General features: G+C 47.1%; 1 protein-coding gene across 4 annotated transcripts in view; it reads right to left on the bottom strand.

The window, feature by feature from the left end:
• Positions 1-23,753, bottom strand: part of Pml (PML nuclear body scaffold) — a 32,688-nt gene that overhangs the window by 6,373 nt on the left and 2,562 nt on the right. For 3 of the 4 annotated variants that reach the window (XM_075965728.1, XM_075965730.1, XM_075965731.1), the window contains exons 3-7: positions 11,326-11,906; positions 10,218-10,288; positions 7,028-7,165; positions 6,364-6,625; positions 5,848-5,900 (exon numbers count right to left, since the gene is read on the bottom strand). In XM_075965728.1, the coding sequence (XP_075821843.1) occupies positions 5,848-5,900; positions 6,364-6,625; positions 7,028-7,165; positions 10,218-10,288; positions 11,326-11,906 (1,105 nt within the window). Of the gene's footprint in view, positions 1-3,460; positions 4,593-5,847; positions 5,901-6,363; positions 6,626-7,027; positions 7,166-10,217; positions 10,289-11,325; positions 11,907-23,753 lie in introns of those variants that run through there. The other variant, XM_075965732.1, reaches the window with a different exon arrangement.

Genomic DNA, 23,753 nt, shown 5'->3' with positions numbered 1-23,753 from the left:
AGAGAGAGAGAGAGAGAGAGAGAGAGAGAGAGAGATAGATAGATAGATAGAGAGAGAGAGAGAGAGAGAGATAGATAGATAGATAGAGACATGCTAGTGGGGAAAATGAAATGGAAGCAGGGCCGAGAAAAGAAAGGTTGGTCCAGGAATGAGAACAGCAAAGGGAACAAAAAACACTTTAAGAAACTGTGGCATGATGGTGAGAGCCTAAGGGACGGGATGGGAGACTTAAGTGTCACTGTTGGCTCTAAGTTTCCCTTCCCTGTTCCCAGGCAGAGGCAAGAGCTGGCCTTTCTTGTCCCTCCTGTATCACACCCATGATGTAAATGTCACTTCCCTTAAAACAAGCGAACATTCTTCTCACCCAGATGCTCAAGTGAATCCCCCAATCCAGCAGTGCTTGATTTCGACCAGGCCTTAGTGGCATAAAAAGCTCTGGAAGGCCAGGCTACACAGGGAACAATTCAATTAGGATCTGTAGGAGTGGAACCCAGAAATCTGCAATTGCTTCAACTCCTCACTGCACAGCCAGGCTTGAGAATCCTTGGTTTACACAGCGGTTCATTCCGTGTTTGATCATCAACTGAACAGACACAAGCCAAATCCTTTGGGAGGCCAGCATTCCGCTTCAAGGAGCCATCTAGTGTCTTCTGTCAGTGCTCAGTGAGAGCTGTGTTCCCGAAGAACCTTTCTCAGCACTCAAACTTCAGCTACAGCCGGCCTCAGTTTAGCGAGACACACGCATCTCTGGGGTTTAGAGACACAAACTCCTAGTTCTTGCAGCCGTGAGGCCTTGGAGGCACAACAAAGATATTAGGAAACCAGGCCATCTAACTGACTGCTATGACCCTTCTGTCTGCTGCCCCAGCCCTTCTGCGGGCAGCTCTGCTCTTGGGCAAACAGCTCCACCTTCTCAGCCAAGTGCCTGACTCACATTCTCTGATATGCATACTCATCGATATCGTGACTGCATCTCTGCACCAGATGCTGCCCATTGACCTCTCTTCCTCGGTCAGTCATCGTTGCTAGATCTGTCACAGGCTGCCCCCTAGCTGAACCCCTTCCAGTTGGTCCTTCTGCTACCAAGGTGTCTGGTCATCTGTCACAAACATGGCTGAGAATACCTATCTCTTCTGCTGTGACTCCCCAAACAGTGGCCCTGGCTAGGTGCAGGGCTTGCCCACCCTTCGGGGCTTATGCAACAGTTCTCATCCCAAGGACTCTACAAGAGACTGGGACTTGCCTCCTGCTCCAAATCTGTGACCCTGCTGTAGGGGTGAGCTCTTCCAATGGATTCCTCCCTGCTCAGTCTCTCCCCTCAGACAGAACTAGCTGCAAGCCAAGCTGGGGCCTACTTCCACTGCTTCACTAGGAAAAGGTGGCCCCTGAGCAGGCCAATACTATAGAATAACCCCTCATTGCAAGGCAGAACAAAGGCCCCACAGCGAGGATGTGCAGCTGGACAGCCTGGGGCACTGTCCCTCCCTCCAAGATGCAAAGTGGGATGTATAGGGAAGTATGCTATAGTGTCTCGGGGGTTTGGGAGGGTCTGTGGAGTTGAGAATGAAATGCTCAAGAGGCCCTAGTAATGGTTAGTTAGTAATGGTTCATTTTTATGTAGACTCACAAAAGCAGTGGGCTCTTCTCTTCCGCTCCCCAGGTTTGCTCTGCACAACAAGCAATGCTTTCTAGCTAGTCAGCTCTTCCTAGCCTAAAATGTGTATCTCCCTCCTCCTTTGATGACCCTGACACCCCCAAAGATGGTGGAGTGGGGACCCCTCTTCCTCTTCCCATCTGCTACACTGCTTCTGGCATCTCCTGAACTGAACCCTGCCCAATGTTTAGGAAAACTGCTGGAACACTTTTCTCTACCGCTCCTTCCTGGGCTTCCCCCTCCATCCACAGGTAGTAGCTTGAACTTTGTCAAAGGTGATGAGCTAGAAAGAAATGTCCAGGTATTGGAAGAGTATAAGCCATAAGAAGGCAAGGATCACATTTTGGCCAGAGGTGAGACATACTTAAAAGGGGCCTTCAGGGATCTCACATTGTGTGCCTAGGCCGATGGTAGAGGACTGACATGGGAGGGGAGAGAGAACGTGTGAGGTGTACACGGGGCATCTAGGCAGAGCTAGAAGGGCCTGACATGCTAGTCTGGCAGTCAGGAGCAGGCACGGGCATCAGCTCTCTCCGGGTAACAACTACTCAGGACGGGCTGCACAGAGTATAGGGAAAAGAAGGTCCAGAGACAATGCCAGAACGCCAGCCCTCACAAGAGCAAGGAGACTTGGAATGGAGTACCCAGAGATGCAAAGAGAAGACAGATTTCTGGAAAGAGGCCAACCCAGTCAAGAATGCATGGACTATCTAGGACCACTGTGCAGAGAAGCCTGGAGCTTCCCTGGGACTGATGGGTAGGGTTTGTAGGCAGGGTGGGAGGTGCAGGAAGTGAGATGAGCAGCGTGAAGCACAGGCCAAGGGAGAGGCAGGGAGTGGGCGGCGACTGGCAAGAAGACAGTGGAGGAATCAAAAGAGATAGGCAGATGAGCATGAGACAGGGAGGCTTCCCACAGGGCCATGGCTGGGCTAGCTGGGCCAGACACAGGTGTGGGTCTTAGAGGCAGGCAGGCAGACTTCCGGGCAGAAGGGAAGGGATAGCAACAGGCAGATCTGTAATTAGGTAGCAGACACCCATGATTCCCACAGTCGAAAGGGTTTCTGTTTCCTCCCAGGGCGAAACGTACAGTCAAAAGGTAAGAGTTGAGGACCAGGATGAAGCCCAGAGATGTGTCCCCGGGGAGCCAAATGAGAGTAGACAAGTGTGACCAGAAGCCCTTTGCTCTTTGCCTTCCTGTATGCTTTTCTCCAGCTTGCCTACAGGAGGCAACAGAGAGTCAACAGGGCCCTGAATCTTCCTGAGGTTTCTGTCAGCAGGTCTCCACCTCAGCTGGAGGGGGTGATGGTAGTTTTGCAGGCTCAAGGAACAAGAGGCTGTGGTCGTCAGAGCAGTCCATTTAGAGATGGTATCAAGGAACACAGTATGGTCATATCACTGCTTGGCAGCTGAAGTGGCAGGCTGAAGATCCTTCAGACATCAAGGAGTGTAGGACAGATGGTGGGTGTTGAAATCAACCAGAAAGAAAGCAAGGCATGAGGGGGAGAAGAAATCTAGGGGGCAGATGGTCCTATCTTCCTTCCATGAGAGGGGAGTTGCGCAGGGGTCTGAGATAAACTGGGGAGATAAAGCTAGCTACATCCTAAAAGCTGGACCTCAAAGCCACCAGAAGGTGGGCTGTATAGGCTTTGTCCTGCTTCTCACTTTGGATGCTCCTAATTATGGGAGGAAGACAGCCATGGCTTCCCCCAGAGAAGAACCAGGTTCCAGGCAGGGAGAAGACAAACGCCCTCACAGAGAAGATCCTACACAGGATCTGACGGCCGTGGAATAAGGGTTCACAATGGAGATCGTTTAACAAGTATTTATTGAGCAGTCATACCAGCAGGTCTCGGGATGGATAGAGTCTCTGCATCATGGGCAGGGATATCTGGTCACGAGACTGCAGACAGTGAGGTGGGGTGGAAAGCTGCCACAGAGGAGGAAAGAGCTCAGGTTCTTAGGGGCCCATCTGATAGAGGGCCCAGGCCTGGACTGGTAGGGATGAGGCCTCTTGGGTGGGTAGGGTGGTGGTAATGAGATTCCAAAGACTTCAAAGTGGGCCTTGAACTTGGGGATTCTCCAGAGGGACTTTATTAGAATCTCTGCAGGGACTGGCTAGTGTGGGAGGTCCTTCTGTGTATGTGTTCTTTTTATTGGTTAATGAATAAAGACTCTGCCTTGTCCTATGATAGGGTAGAATAGGGCTAGACAGAGAAACTGAATGCTGGGAGAAAGAAGGGGGAGTCAGTGAGAAGCCATGTAGCTCCACCAGAGACAGACGCAGGACAGAACCTTGCCAGTAAGCCACACCCACATGGCAATACACAGATTAATAGAGATGGGTTAAATTAAGATGTAAGGGCTAGCCAATAAGGAGCTAGAGCTAATAGACCAAGCAGTGATTTAATTAATATAGTTTCTGAGTGATTATTTTGTGGTCTGGGCAGCTGAGAATGAACAAGCAACCTCCTTCTGCAACTGGCTACCTGTGCCCCACCCATGGAGGAAGCATTAGGCTGAGAAGGCATGGAGGAGCAAGAGAGAAAAAGTAAGTTGCAAAGCCACTGGTGAAAATCAAGGGAGCCCTGGGAGAGCCCTGAAGGCTCTGCACATCCATCAGAGTGTGCTGATGGTATGCAGGCATCAGCAGGATGCCCGGGATGCCCTTTGGTGGTAGGGGTGGTGGCCTAAGCTACAAGAGGAGGCCTGTGTTCGGGCACAATATCCCTGGGGGATACAGGTCACCGAGGGTGTGATGAAGGCAGGTGGCTTTCCTTGCTTTGTATGAGAAAATGCAGATCTGACTGAGGACAGCAGCAAACTTCTGGCAAGTGGTAGGTTGGCCGGAAGACTCAGGTCAGGGCTGGCAGCTTGCTCAGTGGGATGATGGGAAGACCAAGCTGGTGGCTGGGAGGCGCCTTGAGGTAGACTGCAGACCCTGTTGGAGTGGGAGGTCCAGTGTGGGTGGGAGGCTCTTTGGGTGCTCAGCAGGAAGGAGTGGGTTGGTGCAAAGGGTGCTGCAGTCGTGTTCAGTGGCTTTGTATATTTTCCAAAATGGGATCTCAGACTATGGGCTAGAAAGAACCTTGGGGACCCTGATCTAATCTTTCTCTCTACTCAGGCCCTGTTTTTTCCCTGGACACTTAATAGCCTTGTCTCTAATAACATACCACAAGGTACAGAAGAGTCACTGGTTTCATTATAATACACCTTTAAAGACATTTTCTAATACAAAGTAAATTCTTACATGTAGTTCTTGTGGTGGTTTGAATGAGAATGTTCCCCATAAGCTCAAATGTTTGAATACTTGGATCCCAGGCGGCGGAACTGTTTGGGAAGGGTAGGGGGTGTGGCCTTGTTGGAGAAGGCCTGTCACTGGGAGTGGACTTTGAGGTTTCAAAAGCCTATGCCATTCCTAGTTAGCAGCTCTTATTCTTGTGGATCAGAAGTGAACTCTCAACTATTGCTCCAGCACCATACCTGCCTGCTGCCATGCCCTCTGCCACGATGGTCATGGAATTGCCTTCTGAAACTGTAAGTCCCAATAACCTCTTCCTACTATAACATACCTTAGTCATGGTGTCACAGAAAAGTAAATAAGACATCTCCTGTTCATTATTTGTTACCCATAGACACAATCTTTCCATCACTAGCCTTCATGGACTGATTTTGTTATTGTTGTTTTGTTTGTTTGTGTTTTTCAGGCAGGATCTCCCTACATAGTCCTGGGTGTACTAGAACTCACTCTGTAGACCAGGCTTGCCTCAAACTCACAGAGATCTACCTTCCTCTGCTTCCCAAATGCTGGGATTAAAGGCGTGTGCCACTACACCCAGCTCTTTGATTAACCAGGGAATGAACTCTTGTCCAGCTTTCCTCAGAGAGAATTTAGCAGATAGAAAATATATAAGGAAGCTCTATACAAGATCTTTGGGTATTCCAGAGGACAGCCAGGCCCTGGAGGAAGCAGTCTAGCAAGCATTTCAGAGGAATTCTTGCTTGGTGCCATAAGAAGGTTAGGCTGCAATAAGCATGCAGCCGGTACTTGCAGACTCTCCTTGATACAGTTTAAGCTTTTATTGCCTTGCTGGAAAATTTCAAGGCAAATTTCCCAGGCGCCAGATGAGCCTGAGAGTCCTCTGCTGTGGCTCAACCTTTGGGACATTAAATGAGAGAAGGCAGGAGTGACTCACCAGATTCTCGGTATCTGAGTCTTCTGAGCTGCTGATCACCACAATTCGCTCTTCTGAAATGAAGAGAGGGTAGAGGCATTAGGTCCTTCCTGATGTGTCCACTGGCTGGGGTGAGAGACGGCCACCCAGGAGAGTCCTTGTAAGCCAGTGGGCTGGGGGTGACAGATGCCCTGTCCTGTGCCCATCAGGAGGAGATGGAGTATATATATATATATATATATATATATATATATATATATATATATATATATATATATATTCCCAAGGCACAGTGCTTGGCACTGGCAGTTTTGGAGGAAAGGAGTCAGAATTGGGGCACGGTCCCTCAGGTGTCCCACACTGGAGGTGTCCCACACTGGAATCACAGCCTAAACTACCTCTCCATACTCAATGGCAGCTCAGAGCAAGGTGTGAGTGGGAATTCAGGTGGAATCAGGCTGTGGGGTGAGGGTGTTCCAGATATCTGAGGACAGCATGAGGGTCCTACCCAGGGGCCAGCCTGCTTGATCTCCCTACCTGTTTCCCCTGTGTCGCTGGCTACATGATTGCTGGTGAGCAGGAGGGTTTCTTCTTCTTGGATGGGGCTCCCAGGGTTGGAAGACCCATCCAGATGGGGAGGCGAGACGGCCTTGGAAGTGCTGGGTCTGGGCTGCTCAGGGGAGCTATTGGTCAACCTGTCCTCATCCTCGTCTGTGGACTCCATCTTGATCATCTTCCTGGAGCAATCGCTGTGGCAGCAGCACTTCCTCTTCTTGGAGATGACTGTCTGAGAGGCTTCCTGCACAGTGATTACAGGGGCGACTCAGGAGCCTCCAGTGTTGCTGGGCTGAGGACCCCGAGCTGAGTGCCATGGGCTTGTGGCACGTTTTTGCTCCTGTTTCTTTGGCCATGCTGACCAAATCTCTGCAGTCAGGAAGCTCTCTTGGGTTGCCATGCACACTGGTCATGGCCGCTGGCCAGCCATCTCTGTTGGCCTTACAGCTTTGGTTATCTCAGCATCCCGGCTGGGATCAAGCTTATTGGGGGCTTCCTAGTGGAGCAGCCCTGAGCAATGGAGAATATAGGGGTACATGCTGAGCAAATAAGACCTCAGGAAGGTCCAGATTGTCATCTGGCTATGCCTCACTGTTGATGGAGTCTGAGCCCTTCAGATGAGGCAGGGTTGAGTAGGGGTACTTACCTCTCGATAGGTGGGGGCTTTCATAGAGAAGGCATACACTGGCACAGGGTACGCTCCGGGCACTGACTGTACCATGGCCACAGGCTGGGTTTTAGACATATTCAGGGCTTCAGCCTGTGCACTCTGCACTTCATTGGGCTAGAAGATCAGGTAACAAGAAAGTCAGAAATGGCCAGGAACCCTGGGTCTAACAACCTGCCTCAGTTGTAAGCTTCTTGGTTCCAGTCACTGGGACAAGTAGTTCTTCCCAAACCCTCTATGACGTCATCTCCTTCTGAACTTGGGTGGCCGGTACCCAGCTGGCATCAGCAGTTTCCTGACAGGGCAGGAAGATACTTCAGGGACCACAAGGCCCAACTCCTCAGAACATGCCTGACAACTAGCCTAGCGTGCATGCCTCTAGAGACAAGCCACTCGCTGTTGTTGAGGGCAGCACCTCCCTCAGCAATGGTAGAGTTACGGCAGTGAGAAAATCCAAGCTCAGCCTCCTGTGAGCTTGCCCCATCCCTGAGTCTTAACTGTCCAGCAGCTGCTACACAATGGAATTACTTAAAACTCACTGGGCCTCAGTCTCATTCCAAAAAACGGGCTAATAGCATTTGCTTCATAAGGTGATATGGATGAAAGATGCCAAACGCCTTCAATGTATCTAAAAGAGTATGTAGCCCCTACAGAGCTCCAGTAGTAGGTAGATGAGGATTAGATCAGCCAGAATGGATATAATACTGGCTTTATTACTATTCCATGTCAGACTTGGTGCTCAGGGGTTTGTGTATCTAAATTAAGCCAGGGCCATTCCTCAAAAAGTGAAAAAGGAGCTGGAGAGATGGCTCTGAGGTTAAAAGTACTGGCTGCTCTCGCAAAGGACCTGGGTTCAGTTCCCAGCACTGATACTCTCTTTTGGCTTCTTCAGGCACTGCACACGTATGGTGCACACGTATGGTACACTCATGTGCAGGCAAAAAACTCACACACATAAAATAAAAAAGAAATAAATTGCCACATGACTTACCAATTCTGCTCCTAGGTACCACCCCAAAAGTACTTAGGTAAATGTTTAAATGCAAACTTACACATGGGGCTGGGCAGGCAGTTCAATGATAAAGAACCTGTGTACCATGTACCAAGCCCCAGATTCGATCCTCAAAACAGGAGCGAAGAGTTTAAACGTCTTATCTTTGCCTTTGTAACTGCAGCTGCTGGCATATAAAAGGCTCTCATTCTACTTAGGCCGGACATTCCTATCGGCAAGGCTGGGTGCCTCTGCCTCTGTTCCCTCAACTTTCTACCCACCAGTACTAAAGAAGACAGGGAGAAAGTCACTGACTTATAGTTGTCTTAGAGCAGCGGTTCTCAACATGTAAGTCGCGACCCCTTTGGGGTAGAATGGCCCTTTCCCAGGGGTCGCCTGAGACCCATTGGAAAACAGACATTTACATTATGATTCCTAACAGTAGCAAAATTACAGTTATGAAGTAGCAACGAAAACAATTTTATAGTTGGGGGTTACCACAACATGAGGAACCATATTTTTTTTTTACTTTCTTTTTCTTTTAAGATTTATTTATTGTGTATACAGTATTCTGCCTGCAAGCACGCCTTCAGGCCAGAAGAGGACACCAGATCTCATTATAGATGATTGTGAGCTACCATGTGGTTGCTGGCAATTGAGCTCAGGACCTTTAGAAGAGCAGGCAGTGCACTTAACCACTGTGCCATCTCTCCAGCCCAAGGAACCATATTTTTCAAGATTATTTGTTTGGTATACAGTGGGGCTCTGGCTGTATATATGTCTGTTGAAGGTCAGATCCGCTGAAACTGGAGTTATAGGCAGTTATGAGCTGCCATGTGGGTGCTGGGAATTGAACCCGGGACCTATGGAAGAGCAGCCAGTGCTCTTAACCACTGAGCCATCTCTCCAGCCCCTGAGGGTCACAGTGTTAGGAAGGTTGAGAACCACTGGGTTAGAGCTTTAAAGTCATAAATATTTCCCTCTCTGAGGCAGTGCTGTGAGGACCAGAGCCGCCTCTCTTGACAGGAATGACAAAGCAGCTATATTACCCCGAGACAGGTCTGTGCCTGCCTCCCGTGACCTTTGCACCCATGCACTGCTACCCACCCCTTTCTGAGGACTAAGCTCAGCACCCAGATCATGACAGTGGTGTAAAGCAGGAAGTTTTGTAAAGCAGAGCACTGCCAAAGTTCAAGCTCAAACTACTTCACAGCCAAGTCTCTCGGTTTGCAACTCTGCAGGAGGCCTTAGATGTCATGCTTTCTAGGAGCTCCTAATTCTCCAAGCCCTGCCTCCCACAGGAAGCCTTTCCTGACTGCTGTAGCCCACAGTAATCTTTTGCCCATGGGTGACCCCAAGGCAAAGCCAGAGAGGCTTAATACCCTTGTTGCCCACCAGAAGTCCCGGGCCCACATCTTGACATGCAGACACACACAATGGAATGACCAAGCTGAGGGGGGGTGAAAGATATCAGGTGCAGGAAGGAAGTGAGATGATTCATTCTGCCTCCGGGGAGCCCTGCATAAGAGGAGACCTGGTGATGGAGAATGGAAAGGAGTCCCGTGTATTTCTACCCTGGGAAGCACTAAGTCAGAGCAATCAGAGGAGGGGGTACCACCTCAAGAATGAATGGCTTTCCTGCCCCCAAAGGCATGTGTATGTGTATGCAGTCAAGGGTGCAGCCAAGGGAATACCAACATGAGAATACCTAAGGATGTCTTCCCACCCCAAGAAACTAGAGTTTTTAGGTATATGATGGCTCTGGAATCTGTGGGATTGAGTTCTTGATGTCTAGCCTTAAATCCAAGAATCATGTGTGGTGGGGAGGAGGTTCACCTATGCAAGCCTCAAAAAATGGCTCGTACATTCAGTATGAGCTTCAGGGATGTCCCGTGTCACATCCAATAGAGCCATTGTTTATATTTACTTCCTCCACTTCCTGTCCACCTCTGGGTCTGATCCCTCCTGAAGTAGCTCATGGCCCATCAAGAGCTACTCAGGCATTCAGGAACCCTCACCAGCCAGCCAGCCCTTCCTTAAGCTTTCCTTAACACTCTCCTCCTGAGAGCTCCAGTCCAGTCATTGGCTGTCCCCTCTCAGGCACTCTCTCTGCTGTCACAGGACATCAGGACTCCCAACTCCTTGTCTACCAACTCTCCTCACACATCCTCCTCTCACCTGCTTGAGGTCAAGAGAGTCCTTGGGAGTGCTGGCTGCCTCTGGTCTGGCTCTCTCGACTACAGCTGCATCTGGAAAGCAAAACAGAGAAAGCACGAGGGCCGTCTAGTAAGGAGAATTCTGGGCTGGGACAGTGACAGGGAGGAGGTCCTTGCTGCTTTTCCTGGGTATTCACCATTGAACATGTCTCTACAGAGAGACTGGAGTTGACTGCCATAAGCATAAATCCAGCGAGAACAGAGGGGAAGGTAGCACTCTGACTCTAAATCCAAAGTGCATGTCCATTCTAGGACCGCATCCTTACGAGCCCATAGCCACCAGCGCCAGGAGGAAGCCTTTATTCTTGGAACCTGCCAGGAGCCAGTACAGGTAGCCCTCAATAGCTGCTCCAAGTTGAACTTCTAAAAGCTTTCAATAAAAACCCTGCCGGTGTACATGTGCATCCTCGGTCTTTTGTAAAACCCCCTTGATGCCACAAGCTCACACAGGACACAGCTCCGGGATTCTGATTCAGAGCCAAGCTTGTGTCTAAGCTACCTGGCCCAGGATCCTCTCCCAATTGGACAGGACAACTTTTGAGGGAGGAGCTGGTCTGCCACTTCTGTACCTCAAAAGAGCCTACCTAGTACCAGTAAGGACCTAGAGACCTGCAGCTGGCTGCTTCGTTCTCGGAAAGTTCTTCCTTTCGGTCGGACCAAGTACCTCCCTGCTAGGTTTTCTGGGCCTCCTTCTCTCCTAACTTTACATCCCAGTTGATTTCTCTTTTCCTGGGTGTAGGGGACTTAGGAGACCCCAAGAGTGGGCTGCAATGATACCACATTCTGTTCTCAGCTCAGTAGCTTCTCAATTTCCACGTTTCCCAAGGTTGACAAAGTCACATCTGTTCCACAGAGTTGTATAAGTTAGCAAAGTGCCTCCTCTGGGTGCCTGCCACAGCAAATCATCCTATCCTTTTAGCCTGTCCTCTGGAACCTAAGACTTGATAGTCCTCTTTCATCTACCAAACAGAGATCATCATTTCTGTCTCGCGGTCCCCTGGGGGCAGCAATGAAGCATGGGACCTTTAAATGTCAAACCAGCTGCCCATAAGTGTGAAATCAGCACTTACCTGTCCTCGGGGTGATGCAGGAGATGAGGTCCTGCAGACACATCTTGAACTCCTCGAAGCCGCTGGTGCGCAGCTGGACTTGCTGGTTCTGGGGTTCCTCCTGGCGCAGGCGGCTGAGTGCCCTGTGCAGAAAGCCGTGCATGTCCAGCACCTCCTGGTCGGAGGCATAGAGCTTCATCCTCTTGACCAGTGCCTCACCAGTGCGGATGCGCTGCAGCACAGCTTCCAGGTGGCCCAGCTGACCAGCTATTTCCTGGTAGTCACGCTGGTAGCGTGCATTCACCGCCTCGAGCAGTTCCCGCTCCTGCGCCTGCACATGCTCTACCACTTGGCGAACGCGGGAGCGGATTCGCTCCTCAGCGTCTGTGCGTGCGTGCTCCAACTGGCCTATGGCCGAGCGCATCTGCGAGTGAGCATTGTCAAAGGTCCTTTCCTGCTCCTGCAGAGCCTGCGTCATGGTGCCGAGCTCCTCATACCACTGCTGGATCTCCTCGCCAATGTCGCACTGGAGATCGCCGTGGCTCCGGTCCAGAAGTGCACATGTGCAACACAGAGGCTTGGCGCAGCCTCGGCAGTAGATGCTGCGGATACATGAGACCACTTAGGACATTCTATTTCTCAGCTTGTTTTTCCCTACTCAGTATCTATGGCTATGGTTATGATACCGGATCTACTCACAAGATACAAGACAATAAAAAGCTACTACAGGGCCAGCAAGTCCAGGGAGTAAAGGCGCTCACAAGCAAGCCTGACAACCGAGTTTGATTCCCCAGAACCTATACGGTGGAAAAACACAACCGACGTCTGCAAACTGTCCTCTGACCTCTACACGTGTGCCATAGCATACGTGCACCCTCCACACACAAACACACATTTTTTTTAAAAGTTAAAAAAAACCGACCACAGTAACAATTCCCCTACCTATGTAGCAATGCAGACACATACAAAAAACAAACAAATCACTTTCTTTCTGTCATTTCTTTCTTTTTTCTTTTTCTTTTTGGTTTTTCAAAATAGTGTTTCTCTTACTATGTAACAGTGCTGGCTGTCCTGGAACTCACTTTGTAGACCAGGCTGGCCTCAAACTCATTGAGATCCGCCTGCCTCTGCCTCCCAAATGCTGGGATTACAGGCATGCACCACCACCACCAGGCCTGCTTGGCCCGCCATTTCTTAGCATCCCCTAACAACATCCCCTAACTCTAGCTCTGACCCTGGCCTTCCCACTCAGGCCTCAGCTGAGTATGGGATGGTTTCTTCCTCCTACCTCTCCACATCCAAACTCCGGAGCACCTGCCGTGCCTGTCACTCCACCTTTGCAATCCTTGGCCGGGTACTTTTACTATTCTCTTTTCACAGATGAAGAAACCAAGACTTACAGCTAAGCAAAGTGCTGGGCTAATGTTTGTACTTAAAAAATAAAACCATACTACAAGTACCTGGTAACTTTCTTCTCTACTCTTTCATTCAGGACATTCCTTTAGGTCCATAGGGACAAACCTAATGTTTTTTTTTAATAGCTCCTTTATAGCTACATGTACAATTGTTTGATTCAACAGGCTCCCTTTCCACAAACAGTGACGTGATTTCCTGTTTGTGCATTTTCTTTCTGCCTTTCTTCTCTCTCCCTTTTATTTTTTGACTGGTGTGAATGGTGATTTAATAGCATAACATCATGTTAGGCAGCCTAACGTATGGGTGCCTTTCTCTCTATGAAGTAGAGTCCAAATAATAGATTGATGATCAAAGAATGTATATCTCTATCTTGATATTTTATGCATGTAAACATATTAATTAATGGTAAGTATGTGATGTCATGGATATTCTAATTAGTTGAATTTTTCTACAACTACAAGGTTCTAAAAGGTATATCACGGCATCATGGTGCATATAATAAATATACATAGTTTTTGTTAGTCAATTTAATATATAGGCTAACAGAAACTTTCGCAGCACTTTCTGTAGCCATTCTATCTAATTTTTGAATGTGTTACAAAGTGAAAGGACTTTAAATGTGTGATTATGCCAGATGGTGGTGGCACACACCTTTAATCCTGGCACTTGGGAGGCAGAGGCAGGCAAATCTCTGTGAGTTCAAGGCCAGCCTGGTTTACAGTGTAAGTTCCAGGACAGGCACCAAAGCTGCACAGAGAAACCCTGTCTCAAAAACCAAAAGGTGTGGGGTTGGAGAGATGGCTCAGCAGTTAAAAGCATTGCCTGCTCTTCCAAAGGTCCTGAGTTCAATTCCCAGCAACCACATGGTGGCCCACAACCATCTGTAATGAGGTTTGGTGCCCTCTTTTGGCCTGCAGACATACACGGAGAAAGAATATTGTATGCGTAATTAATAAATAAATAGATAAATAAATAAATATTTTTTTTAAAAAAACAAACCAAAAGGTGTGATTAAATTAAGAAACTTGAGGTTACTGGAGCTGTAGAGATGGCTCAGAAGTTTAGAGCACTTGGTGCTCTTCCAGAGTTCCCCGGTTTGAATCCCAGCACCCACACGGTGACTCATGACATCTGTAAGTCCTGTTTCAGATCTGATGCTCTCTTCTTACCTCTGTGGGCCCCAAGCACACATGTGCATGCATACATGCAGGCAAAACACACAAATAAATAAACCTTTAAAAAAAGATTGTTTAAAAAGAATTTTAAGATTGAGAGATTACCCTGAGCTATCTGGGTGTAATCAAGAGTTGTCATCAAAGAAAGAGGGGCAGCTGGAGAGCGAGAGGGAAGCTGACGGGAGCAGAGCTGGAGCGTCGCTCTCCTGTTGGCTTTGGAGATGGACGGGAAAGTGTGCCAAGGTACATGGGCAGCACAGAGGCCAGAACGGATTCTCCCAAGTCTGCCAAGGGAGTCAAGCTCTGCTGGCACTTTGATTTCGTCTCAGACCCATTTCAAACATTTGAAGTCCAGACACGACGAGGGATCTGTATTGTTGTAAACCTTTGAGCATGTGGCAATTCGTTATAGCAGCAACAGGAAGTTAACGGAGGAGCCAGGTCCACGCTCTTAACCATTGTAATGCTATTGCTTCAAAAGTTCCCAGGAAAGACACTTTCAGCTACTTCTCCCAAGATATTCCAGAATCTATCTCACCCCCGATGTTAAGAAAAAGCTCATTTGAGTTCTGGGGAAAGGTCTTACCTGGGTTCAACCTGGCCTCAGTTACCAAGATCAACATGACCCGGAACTATCAACAGAGCTACTGGTTAGACCCTGATCCTCACCCTCCCCAGACCACTCAAAGTGATGATGCCTCTGCACTTGATCAGATATCGGAGGCTTATTATTTCAAGACAGCAAAGGATTCCCAGAGAGCCCAGAGTGTGGGAAGAGCACCAGCTGCAAGCATGCAGCTTTTCCATGCATGGAGTCTCCTGTTACCTAGCGAGAGCCAGACTGGAGCAGCAATGGAGCAGAGGGTTGTACCTCAGGCCATTGCCATTTGCAGGTCACAACTTCCAAAGCCTCTAACTCTCTGAGGAGGTTAAGGGTAGACCTGGAATCAGCGTAAATCCATCATGCAGGAATGATCATCTTAGCCAAGTGGTTCATTCCCCCACATCTGAGGGACACTCACTGAGCCCATACTATGTGCTTGGCACTAGGGAATAGGCAGAGGTGAGATGGGAATCTACACAGGGTTCTGTGCCAAGAACAGAGAGAGTTGTGTCTCCAGAAGGGCAGAAGGCCAGTTGTTTCCTCCCAGAATATACAAAAGAATTAACTAAAAAACTACTGAGTCAACAAGAAATTACTCAGCAAAAGACTGTATTACACCAGAATTAAAAGAATGAGAGAGAAAGGAGATTCAGAGGGAGAAGGTGGAAGAGGAAGAGAGGAGGAGAAGACAGAAAAAGGGAGAGAGGGAGGGAGAGCACTTAATTCTGTTTCATCAAAGGAAAAAAAAAACAAATCGGGGTGAGTGGGGGTTCCATTCACAACAATAGTCCAAAATTGTTACAAAATACTTAGGCATACTAGCAAGGAATATGTACGCTTTATATGAAGAAAATAACAAAAACTCATTGAAGTCTTTAAGCAGAAAAGTGGGGCCAGGGAGATGGCTCGGCAGATAAAGGTGGGAGCTATCAAACCTGACCACTGAGTTAGAGCTCCAGGACCCACGTGGCGAAGAACAAAACCCAACCTGCTTGGGTTGACCTCTGACCTCCACAACTGTGCTGTGGCAAATGCAGAGGCACAAACACACAATCAATCAATGTCCTGGCATGGGGAGCAGGAAAAAGGCACCAAGCCTGGTGCCTCACAACCATCTGTAATAAGATCTCCTGCCCTCTTCTGGTCTGCAGGGATACATGCAGGCAGAATACTGTATACATAATATATAAATAAATCTTTTAAAATGTTGCAAGAAAGAGGATGAATTTGGGGGCTGGGAAGATTGCTTAGTTGGTAAAGTGCTTACTGCACAAGCAAGGGGCCTGAGTTTGGATTCCGAGCACTCACATAAAAAGCAAGGCATGGTGGAGGCAGACACAGGTGGATCCCTGGAGTTTGCAGCCTGTCAGTCTGGCTGAATTAGGGAGCCCCAGAATCCATGACTCTGTCTCAAAAAGTAAGGTGGAAAACAACCGAAGAAGACACCTACATCAACTTCCAGTCTACAAACACACACACAGCCAAAGACACATACACACAAGCACGCACAGTCATGTACACATACACACAGGCATGCACACACAGGCATATACGCATACACTCAAGTTCAAGGCCAGCCTGAAGAACTAGTTCTAGGACAAGCTCCGAAGCTGCAAACTTTGTCTCAGAAACCCCCCCCCCCAAAAAAAAAGAAAGAAATATCCAAAATAATCAGTTAAGGCCATGAGTTAAAAAGGGATATTTAGTAAGAGAGAAAGATAACAGCATGCAACTCTATTGGATATATATATATACATATATAAAAACAGCCAACTCTGTCATTTACTTATGCCCATCTTGAATGCCACACTAACCTTAACAGCTTTGGCAGACTATTTCTAAAGTGTAAGATACGCCATGTTAGAAATTTGTTACAAAATTCAATGACCAAAATTCATCATTAAACATTAACAGAATCTGGTGCTATACGAAATAGACAATGATTCCTTAGGTAACACAAGCAATTCTGGAGTTATCAAGTAAGCTATAAAAATGACTATCACATGGCTTTGCTTATATATGGTAGTTCTAATGTTGGTTACCCACTCAAAGGATGTTATGTAAGTTTCCTTTAAAGTGTAGTGATACTGTTAGGTTATTAATTTAAAAAAAACCACTGAAAAAATAAACTAAAAGGCATGCTCACGCTTCCACAGCACATCACAGGAGGAAGTCAGAACAGGAACTCAAACAGGGCAGGAACCCGGAGGCAGGAGCTAATGCAGAGGCCATGGAGGGTGCTGCTTACTGGCTTGCTTCCTCTGCCTTGCTCAACCTGCCCTCTTATAGAACTCAGGGTTCCACATTGACCACTAATTAAGAAAATGTCCTGGAACACAGAAGTCCTCCTTGAAGGAAAATATTTACTGGCAACGTTTCTTCAGTCAAGAGCTCAAGCAAAACACAGAATCTGGGTAGTTTAGAGGTAGTAAACACTTATCCTGGACTCCGTCGTCATTGTGGCAAAAAGAAAAAAGGAAAGAAAACACAACAATTTGGGGATCACGGTGCTGATACAAAATGGCCTGTGTAGAGGTGGAAACAAAGATGCAAGGATGGGAACTGAGCATTAGAGTCCATTGATACTAAGAGAGAGTACTTCAGTACAGTTAGACTTCAACAGCTTTTGTTAAAGGTGTGTGTGTGTGTAGGTCAGAGGAAATAGCTTATTGTGGAGATCAGACAACTTGCCAACTTGCAAGAGTAATTTCTCTCTTCCTACCATGTGGCTTGTGGGATCAAACTTAGGTCAACAGGCTTGGGAGTAAGTGCTCTTACCCACTGGGTCATCTTCTCAGCCCCTCCGATAATTTTTTAAAGTCTAAGCATTGAGGTTCAAAAAAGATGATCTTAGAGGAATCTTTTTGGAAGGGATCTCTCTCTCTCTCTCTCTCTCTCTCTCTCTCTCTCTCTCTCTCTCTCTCTCTCTCTCTCTCTCTCTCTCCTGTCTTTTTTCTTCCCTTTATGGTGACTGGGGATCAAACCCAGGACCTCACAAAACTCAGCAGATACTCTACCACTGAGCTGCATCCCCAGGCCCTAAACATACTTTGAAGTTGGCAAGTCTAATTTGTTTTTCTGTTAAATTCAAGGAAAATGAAACTTTACATTGCTTTAACAGCATGCTTCCTTTTAACAGTACAGTTCTAAAGGAAAGCACACTCTGCGCTCTAAATAAGCAACCTGCAGGGTCCTTCTGCTAGCGACAGGCAGCGGGAAGGGGGAGGCCAGCAGGGCAGGAAAGGCAGTCTGCAGCCAGAAGTCCTTCATTCAGTTCTGTCCCTGGGTGCGCTGAGCCCTCCTTCTAGATTAGTTCCTACGAACTCCTTGACCTTCCATTTCCATCTCCTTTGGGCAGTGGAAACAGTCTTAGCAGGAGGTTCAGGATTAAGACACCACCTAAGAATATCTCAGAAGATGGGTTGGTGTTCTACCACAGCAGGAAGGAAGGTGGAATTAGCTCAGAACTCTCAGTTCTGTGGCTTTACATGACACCGGCTACAAATCTGTCCATTGCCCGCGTTTCTGCCCATACCTGACATTGTATTTTCTTTGATTCCTTTGCAGTAGCCATTTTTCTGGGACACATTGAAGGTGTTTCCCCCCTAGCACCAGTATGGAATCAGACTTCCTTTTAAGGAGAACACACCCATGAACTTTGAGAAAGTGTGACTTTGGCACAGGCCAAGCTGCACGGCCCCTAGCATTCCGAGAAGCTTTTCAAGCCGAGCACTCGACCCACTGGTGATAATTCTGAAACTCAGCTTTGAGTGTGTTGTTCTCAGGACTCCAGGCTCACTGTATGTAACCCCCCTAGCTCTTGAAATACTCTGGCAACCCTGGGGAAAGAGCCTTTGTAAATGGAGTGGCCTTGGCAAAAAGCCAGGCCACAGAAACACAGAGACCTTCCTGGTGGCACAATCTACTATCTAATCAGGCTTGGGTCAGGCGCCAGACCACTGTTCCGGGTTTATAATATGAGCGCTCAACCATTTTCATTCTAGAAGATTCTCATTACTCACTCATTTTTACAAACTCTTTTTTATGGAACTCATGGAACACAACAAACCTCTCCAAGTATGATTTAAAAACTGCCTCTAATCCTCCTCACAGTCAACCTTCAACCTACCTGGCCCCGTTTCTGAAGCCTATGGCTCTTCACTAGGGAGCGCTCTGCAGTGTGTGCTCAGCACAGCCTTCAGGCCTCAAAGACACCGATTCTCATTTGCTCGGCAACAGCTGCTTCAATGCCCAGCACAAGGAAAACTGTTGCCTCCTTAAATGACTATTCAGTGGCGGAGGGACAGACAGACAGATGGGTTCCAGTTAGCTCCATTTTATGAGTTAGGAATCAATGAGAAAAGCCTGTCACCATTAAGTCTCTCATTCTTCCACACTGTCCAGAGTCTCCATGCCCCATCTCTGAGTAGCTAAGCCCAATGCCATCGCTGAAGCAGAGAGTTCAGCCTTTCCAGGGACTAACACTCTAACCCTGATCTTGCCTCGAGTTATTCTAAATTCTTTGGGTTTTGTTCCCCCTCTGATACATCACAATGGCCAGGTGTGTGGAAGAATCTCTTTTATACACATACACCCTACCAAATGCAGTATGGTTATTACTGGGTCTGAAGCCAAGTTTCCTGGGTAAGTATGTTTTAAAAACTGGGGAAGGAGTCATTTACTATCCTTTCTGCAATGTTGGCCAACTGCTGGCAGCAGCCTTTCTTCTGCCATGCAGTGGTGCTCCTCCCCCATGCGGCGATGCTCCTCCCGCATGTGGCGGTGCTCCTCCCCATGCAGCGGTGCTCCTCCCCCATCTGCGATGCTCCTCCCCCATGCAGCGGTGCTCCTCCCCCATCCGGCGGTGCTCCTCCCCCATCCGGCGGTGCTCCTCCCTGACCAGACATCGATCTCAGTAACATCATGAGCCCCAAGAAGACACAATGCACTAAAAGCTTAGGTGGCTTCTCCCAGAGGGTTGAGGAGGGCCAGGAGAAGGCACCTGGCTTGCTCACTACTGTCCCAATGCTAAGCGCAACGGTCAGCCTGGCTCCTCAGCAGCCGTCCAGCTCTCCCTGCTCGGTCAGAGCTCTGCTACTGGAGGTCAATAGTTCCCGCCTGGAGCTGTCCTTCCGTCACCTGTTGCCAACCATTCCAGCTCCTTGTCTTGGAGACTTTCTGCAGGGCTTCTGATCCCATCACACATTTATTTATTTGTTTGTTTGTTTGTTTGTTTATTTATTTATTCATTCATTCATTCAAAACAGGGTTTCTCTGTGTCGCCCTGTCTGTCCTAGAACTTACTCCATAGACCAGGCTGACCTCGAACTCACAGAGATCCGCTTGCCTCTGCCTCCTGAGTGCTGAGATTAAAGAAATGTGCCACCATTGCCTGGCCCTCATCACACTTCTTTGATTTGATTAGTAAGTATTCCATTTTTTCCCATACAACTATTGTACCTTCCTACAGACTTTAATGGCCCTGGATGAATTCCCTCACCCTGACCCATAAAACTTTAGACTCAAACATCTGGACACAGAGAGTCCTAGATCCTTATCACTTATAGGTGAAAGACCTCTCAGGTGAGCCTCCAGGTCTTCCAGACTCTGACAGTGTGAGATCCAGTCTTTCCCTTCCCTCCCCCCTCTCATAGATCTCAATTTCCTAAAGGAGCTTCTTTTTCCCTCCAGATTCTATACTTCAATTTCTGAACACACCCAACACATGGTAAGAAGTCCTGTCAAAATCCTTATGAACAGGGCTGGAGAGATGGCTCTGTGGTTAAGAGCATTGCCTGCTCTTCCAAAGGTCCTGAGTTCAATTCCCCGGCAACCACATGGTGGCTCACAACCATCTGTAATGAAGTCTGGTGCCCTCTTCTGACCTGCAGACATACACACAGACAGAATATTGTATACATAATAAATAAATAAATATTTTTTAAAAATCCTTATGAACAGGAGTGAAATAGAAATGAGAATGCAATCGAATAAATTCTCAATGAGGGCATTAGAGCAGAACACTGGACAGGAGATCCAGACATTGCAAAAGGCAGTGGTAAACAGATTTGAAAAACTGAGGAAATTATCAAATTTGATAATCAGGAACAAAAGGTACAAAAGGCAAAATTTAACCTCATCGGTACATAAAAATCTCTGGGGTAGCTTCCCCAGAGTTCTGCCTGCCTTTCCAGTAATAACAACAGAAAAAGTATCTGGTCCCAAGTACCCTAAGGTTGTCAAAGAATATACATGGGAGCCCATACGTATGACTGATCTAAAGGAAATTAAACAAGCAAATGTAGCTTACAGACTACATTCATCCTTCATTAGGGAAATGGTCAAAACCTGAGCTTTCAGTAGCAGAGGATACTGGCCTAACAGCTGCCAAAGTTGCCCACTTGAGACACAACCAGAGTGCAGGGAGAGAATCTAGCCATAACTTCAAGCAGCAAGCTTCCAACCGTATACTCCTTTGTCTTATTAACACTCTACAGGGAACTCAGTGACATGACAAGAGGGTGCGCATGGAAAAAAAGGAGCAAGATGAGCAGGTTGAACGTTCTGGAAAGTGTGGACTAAAATCATAACTTCTCCCAAGCCCCAGTGTCTGATGCTAGCTCATCTTCCCTATCCCTGTATAGGGCAATTTCTAAGGCTCACAGATTCTCCAGCACTCTCTCTTGCACCTCCTGGCCTTTCTTTTCCTTCCAGCAGGGGCACTGCTACTCTCAGTCAGACGCTGCCTCTCTGTCCATCCAGACCTTTAAGCCTTCCTTCCTTCTTACTTCTGCCCACACACTAGATATCAGCGCCCTGAGCAGATAGTACTGTCAAGGGGACATCACAGAAGAGACAGTGTAATCAGAGTCACTGAGAAAACACAAGCGTGAAGGGTAGGTAGTGAGGCAGCCCGACCTTGTCACTCGCCAGCCCCTGCTGCTCACTGCTGTTTCTGCTTGTCCACCACAGATACCCAAGAATGCAAGGCCGGGTCTGTTTGTACTCGGACAACAACACTTAACAGAGAACATGGCGCTACAGGCATGACATGATGGCAGACTGAAACAATCCACTCCACAGACATGCCAACGACCTGAGGCAAACCCTAACCCCAGTTTAAAGCTCCCCAGCATGAACTACAGGTCAGCTCAATGACAAAGGCCAGGGTGGTTTATTTTGGCTTGTGGCCAAAGGGAAATTGTGAGTTATTTGTAGCACTGAGGTTGGTGAAAACATAAAACAAACAAACAAAAAGCAAAATTTTTCCATAACTATTAGTTAAAAAAAAAGAACAAAATTGTCCCCCGGCCTCTACATGCATGAGCACACACATGCACCTGTGTGTGCATGTGAGTCCAGATATACACATACATACATACACACACACACACAATTCATATTGTACTTGTATAGACTTTTTAAAATCATTATTCCTAAATATTAAAGTATAAAAACTACTTACATGGCATTTATAATTTTCAGCATTATAATTAATTTTTGTTGTTATTTGTTTGTTTGTTTTTCAAGAAAGGGTTTCTTTGTCGCTTTGGAGCCTGTCCTGGAACTATCTCTTATAGACCAGGCTGACCTCGAACTCACAGAGGTCTGCCTGCTTCTGCCTCCCGAGTGCTGGGATTAAAGGTATGCACCACCATTGCCTGGCTATAAGTAAATATTTAAGAGTCAAGGTCTCATTATGTAGCACTGGCTGGCCTGGAACTTGCTATGTGGACTAAATTGTCCTCAAACTCACCAAGATCTGCCTGCCTCTGCTACCCTAGTGCTGGTATTAAAGATAGCCTGGCTTATGTGTAATCTTGAAGTGGCATAGAGTTTGCAGGAAAATGAGCGCTTTTCTGAGGAACTGGGGGGAATCAGTCATCCCCTCTATTATGAAGGGTTGCATTATCATCCTCAAAGAAATTGAAGATTACAAATTAAAGAGATTAGTATAAAACAGACAAGAAAATCTAACGCAGAAACCATACACACGTCATACTAAGCTGATTATACTTACAGCTACAGAGAATAGCCTAATTAAAATAATTCAAAATATATCCTAGCTAGGAGTGAAATTAATAATATATCAAGATCTAAGTTGAGTTATTCCTCCTAAGAACCAAGATTCAGCTCAAAAGAAAAGATGTTCATTTAATTTCTCATATCGAAAGATTATAGAACATATAGAGATTATAGCCACGAGCTCTTCCTTGGTCTGCATCAAAACCATACGCCATCAAGAGAGAGGGACTGATGATTGATTGCCTAAAACTAAAGAGGTATTCTTAAATACAATACCACCTACTAAGTGAAACAATACCACAACAGATTCTTACAGAGCGACAAACTCCTCAATGGCAAAGCAAACAGGACTCCAGACTGGCAATTCACAAAGGAAGAAATACCAGCCAGGGCCAATAGACAGACAGAAAAGCCTTTGGATCTTAACACTCACAAGTGAAAAGCAAATTAAGTTCCGGGGTAGTCTGAGGAACCCAGCAGGGGGCAGCACTCCTCTGAGACTGGGCAGGAAGCGAGCTCCTGCAGTACAGAGTCTGTAGGTTAAGGGGTGTCCCAAAGGAGGAAATGCTTTCTGTTGCCTATTGATTTTCCGAGAACTACTAGCCCTATTAGACAGAACCGTATGCAAGCAATCTACTTCTGAGTATCAAAAGTTCATTTATCATATACTAACTTATTGGCTAACAATGCAGAAACAAGCCCTTATAAAGTTACCCTACCTGCACGTATATTCACAAAGAAACTTACAAGCATTCAAAATCACTAATAGCAGCTGCTCAATGGAGGAGGGGAAATGTTGAAAACTAAGCAGATGGGAATGGACTAGAGATGGCACTTTTATTTAGTACACATTTTGTTTGTGAGTCATATAAATATATTCTCTAAATAAACATAAAATTAAAATATGCTGTTTAACGAAAAATAATTGTAAGTGAATTTCTCTTTTCCTTTTCTTTCTTCTTTCCATATAGACATTTTCAGACAGCGCTCCCCAGTGATACAGTTTCAACTTTCCAGACACCATTTACCTGCCCCTTATCTTAACATCCAGCCTTACTGAGATTCCCCGGGACCCCTGAAGAAGAGTCCACTCTTGAGACATTTAAAATTCTGTGGCATGTACTAAAACGTACTGTTTTTACACCTCACTTGCAACGGCACTCTGAAAACTTTTGTCCTAAAGACATACTAGGTGAGGGCGAAAGGATGACTCTGCAGCACTATATATT

Source organism: Microtus pennsylvanicus, chromosome 3, assembly GCF_037038515.1.
Source record: "Microtus pennsylvanicus isolate mMicPen1 chromosome 3, mMicPen1.hap1, whole genome shotgun sequence".
Taxonomy (NCBI): domain Eukaryota; kingdom Metazoa; phylum Chordata; class Mammalia; order Rodentia; family Cricetidae; genus Microtus; species Microtus pennsylvanicus.
Note: the sequence above shows the minus strand (reverse complement) of the source record. Positions and strands in the feature narration are given on the sequence as shown.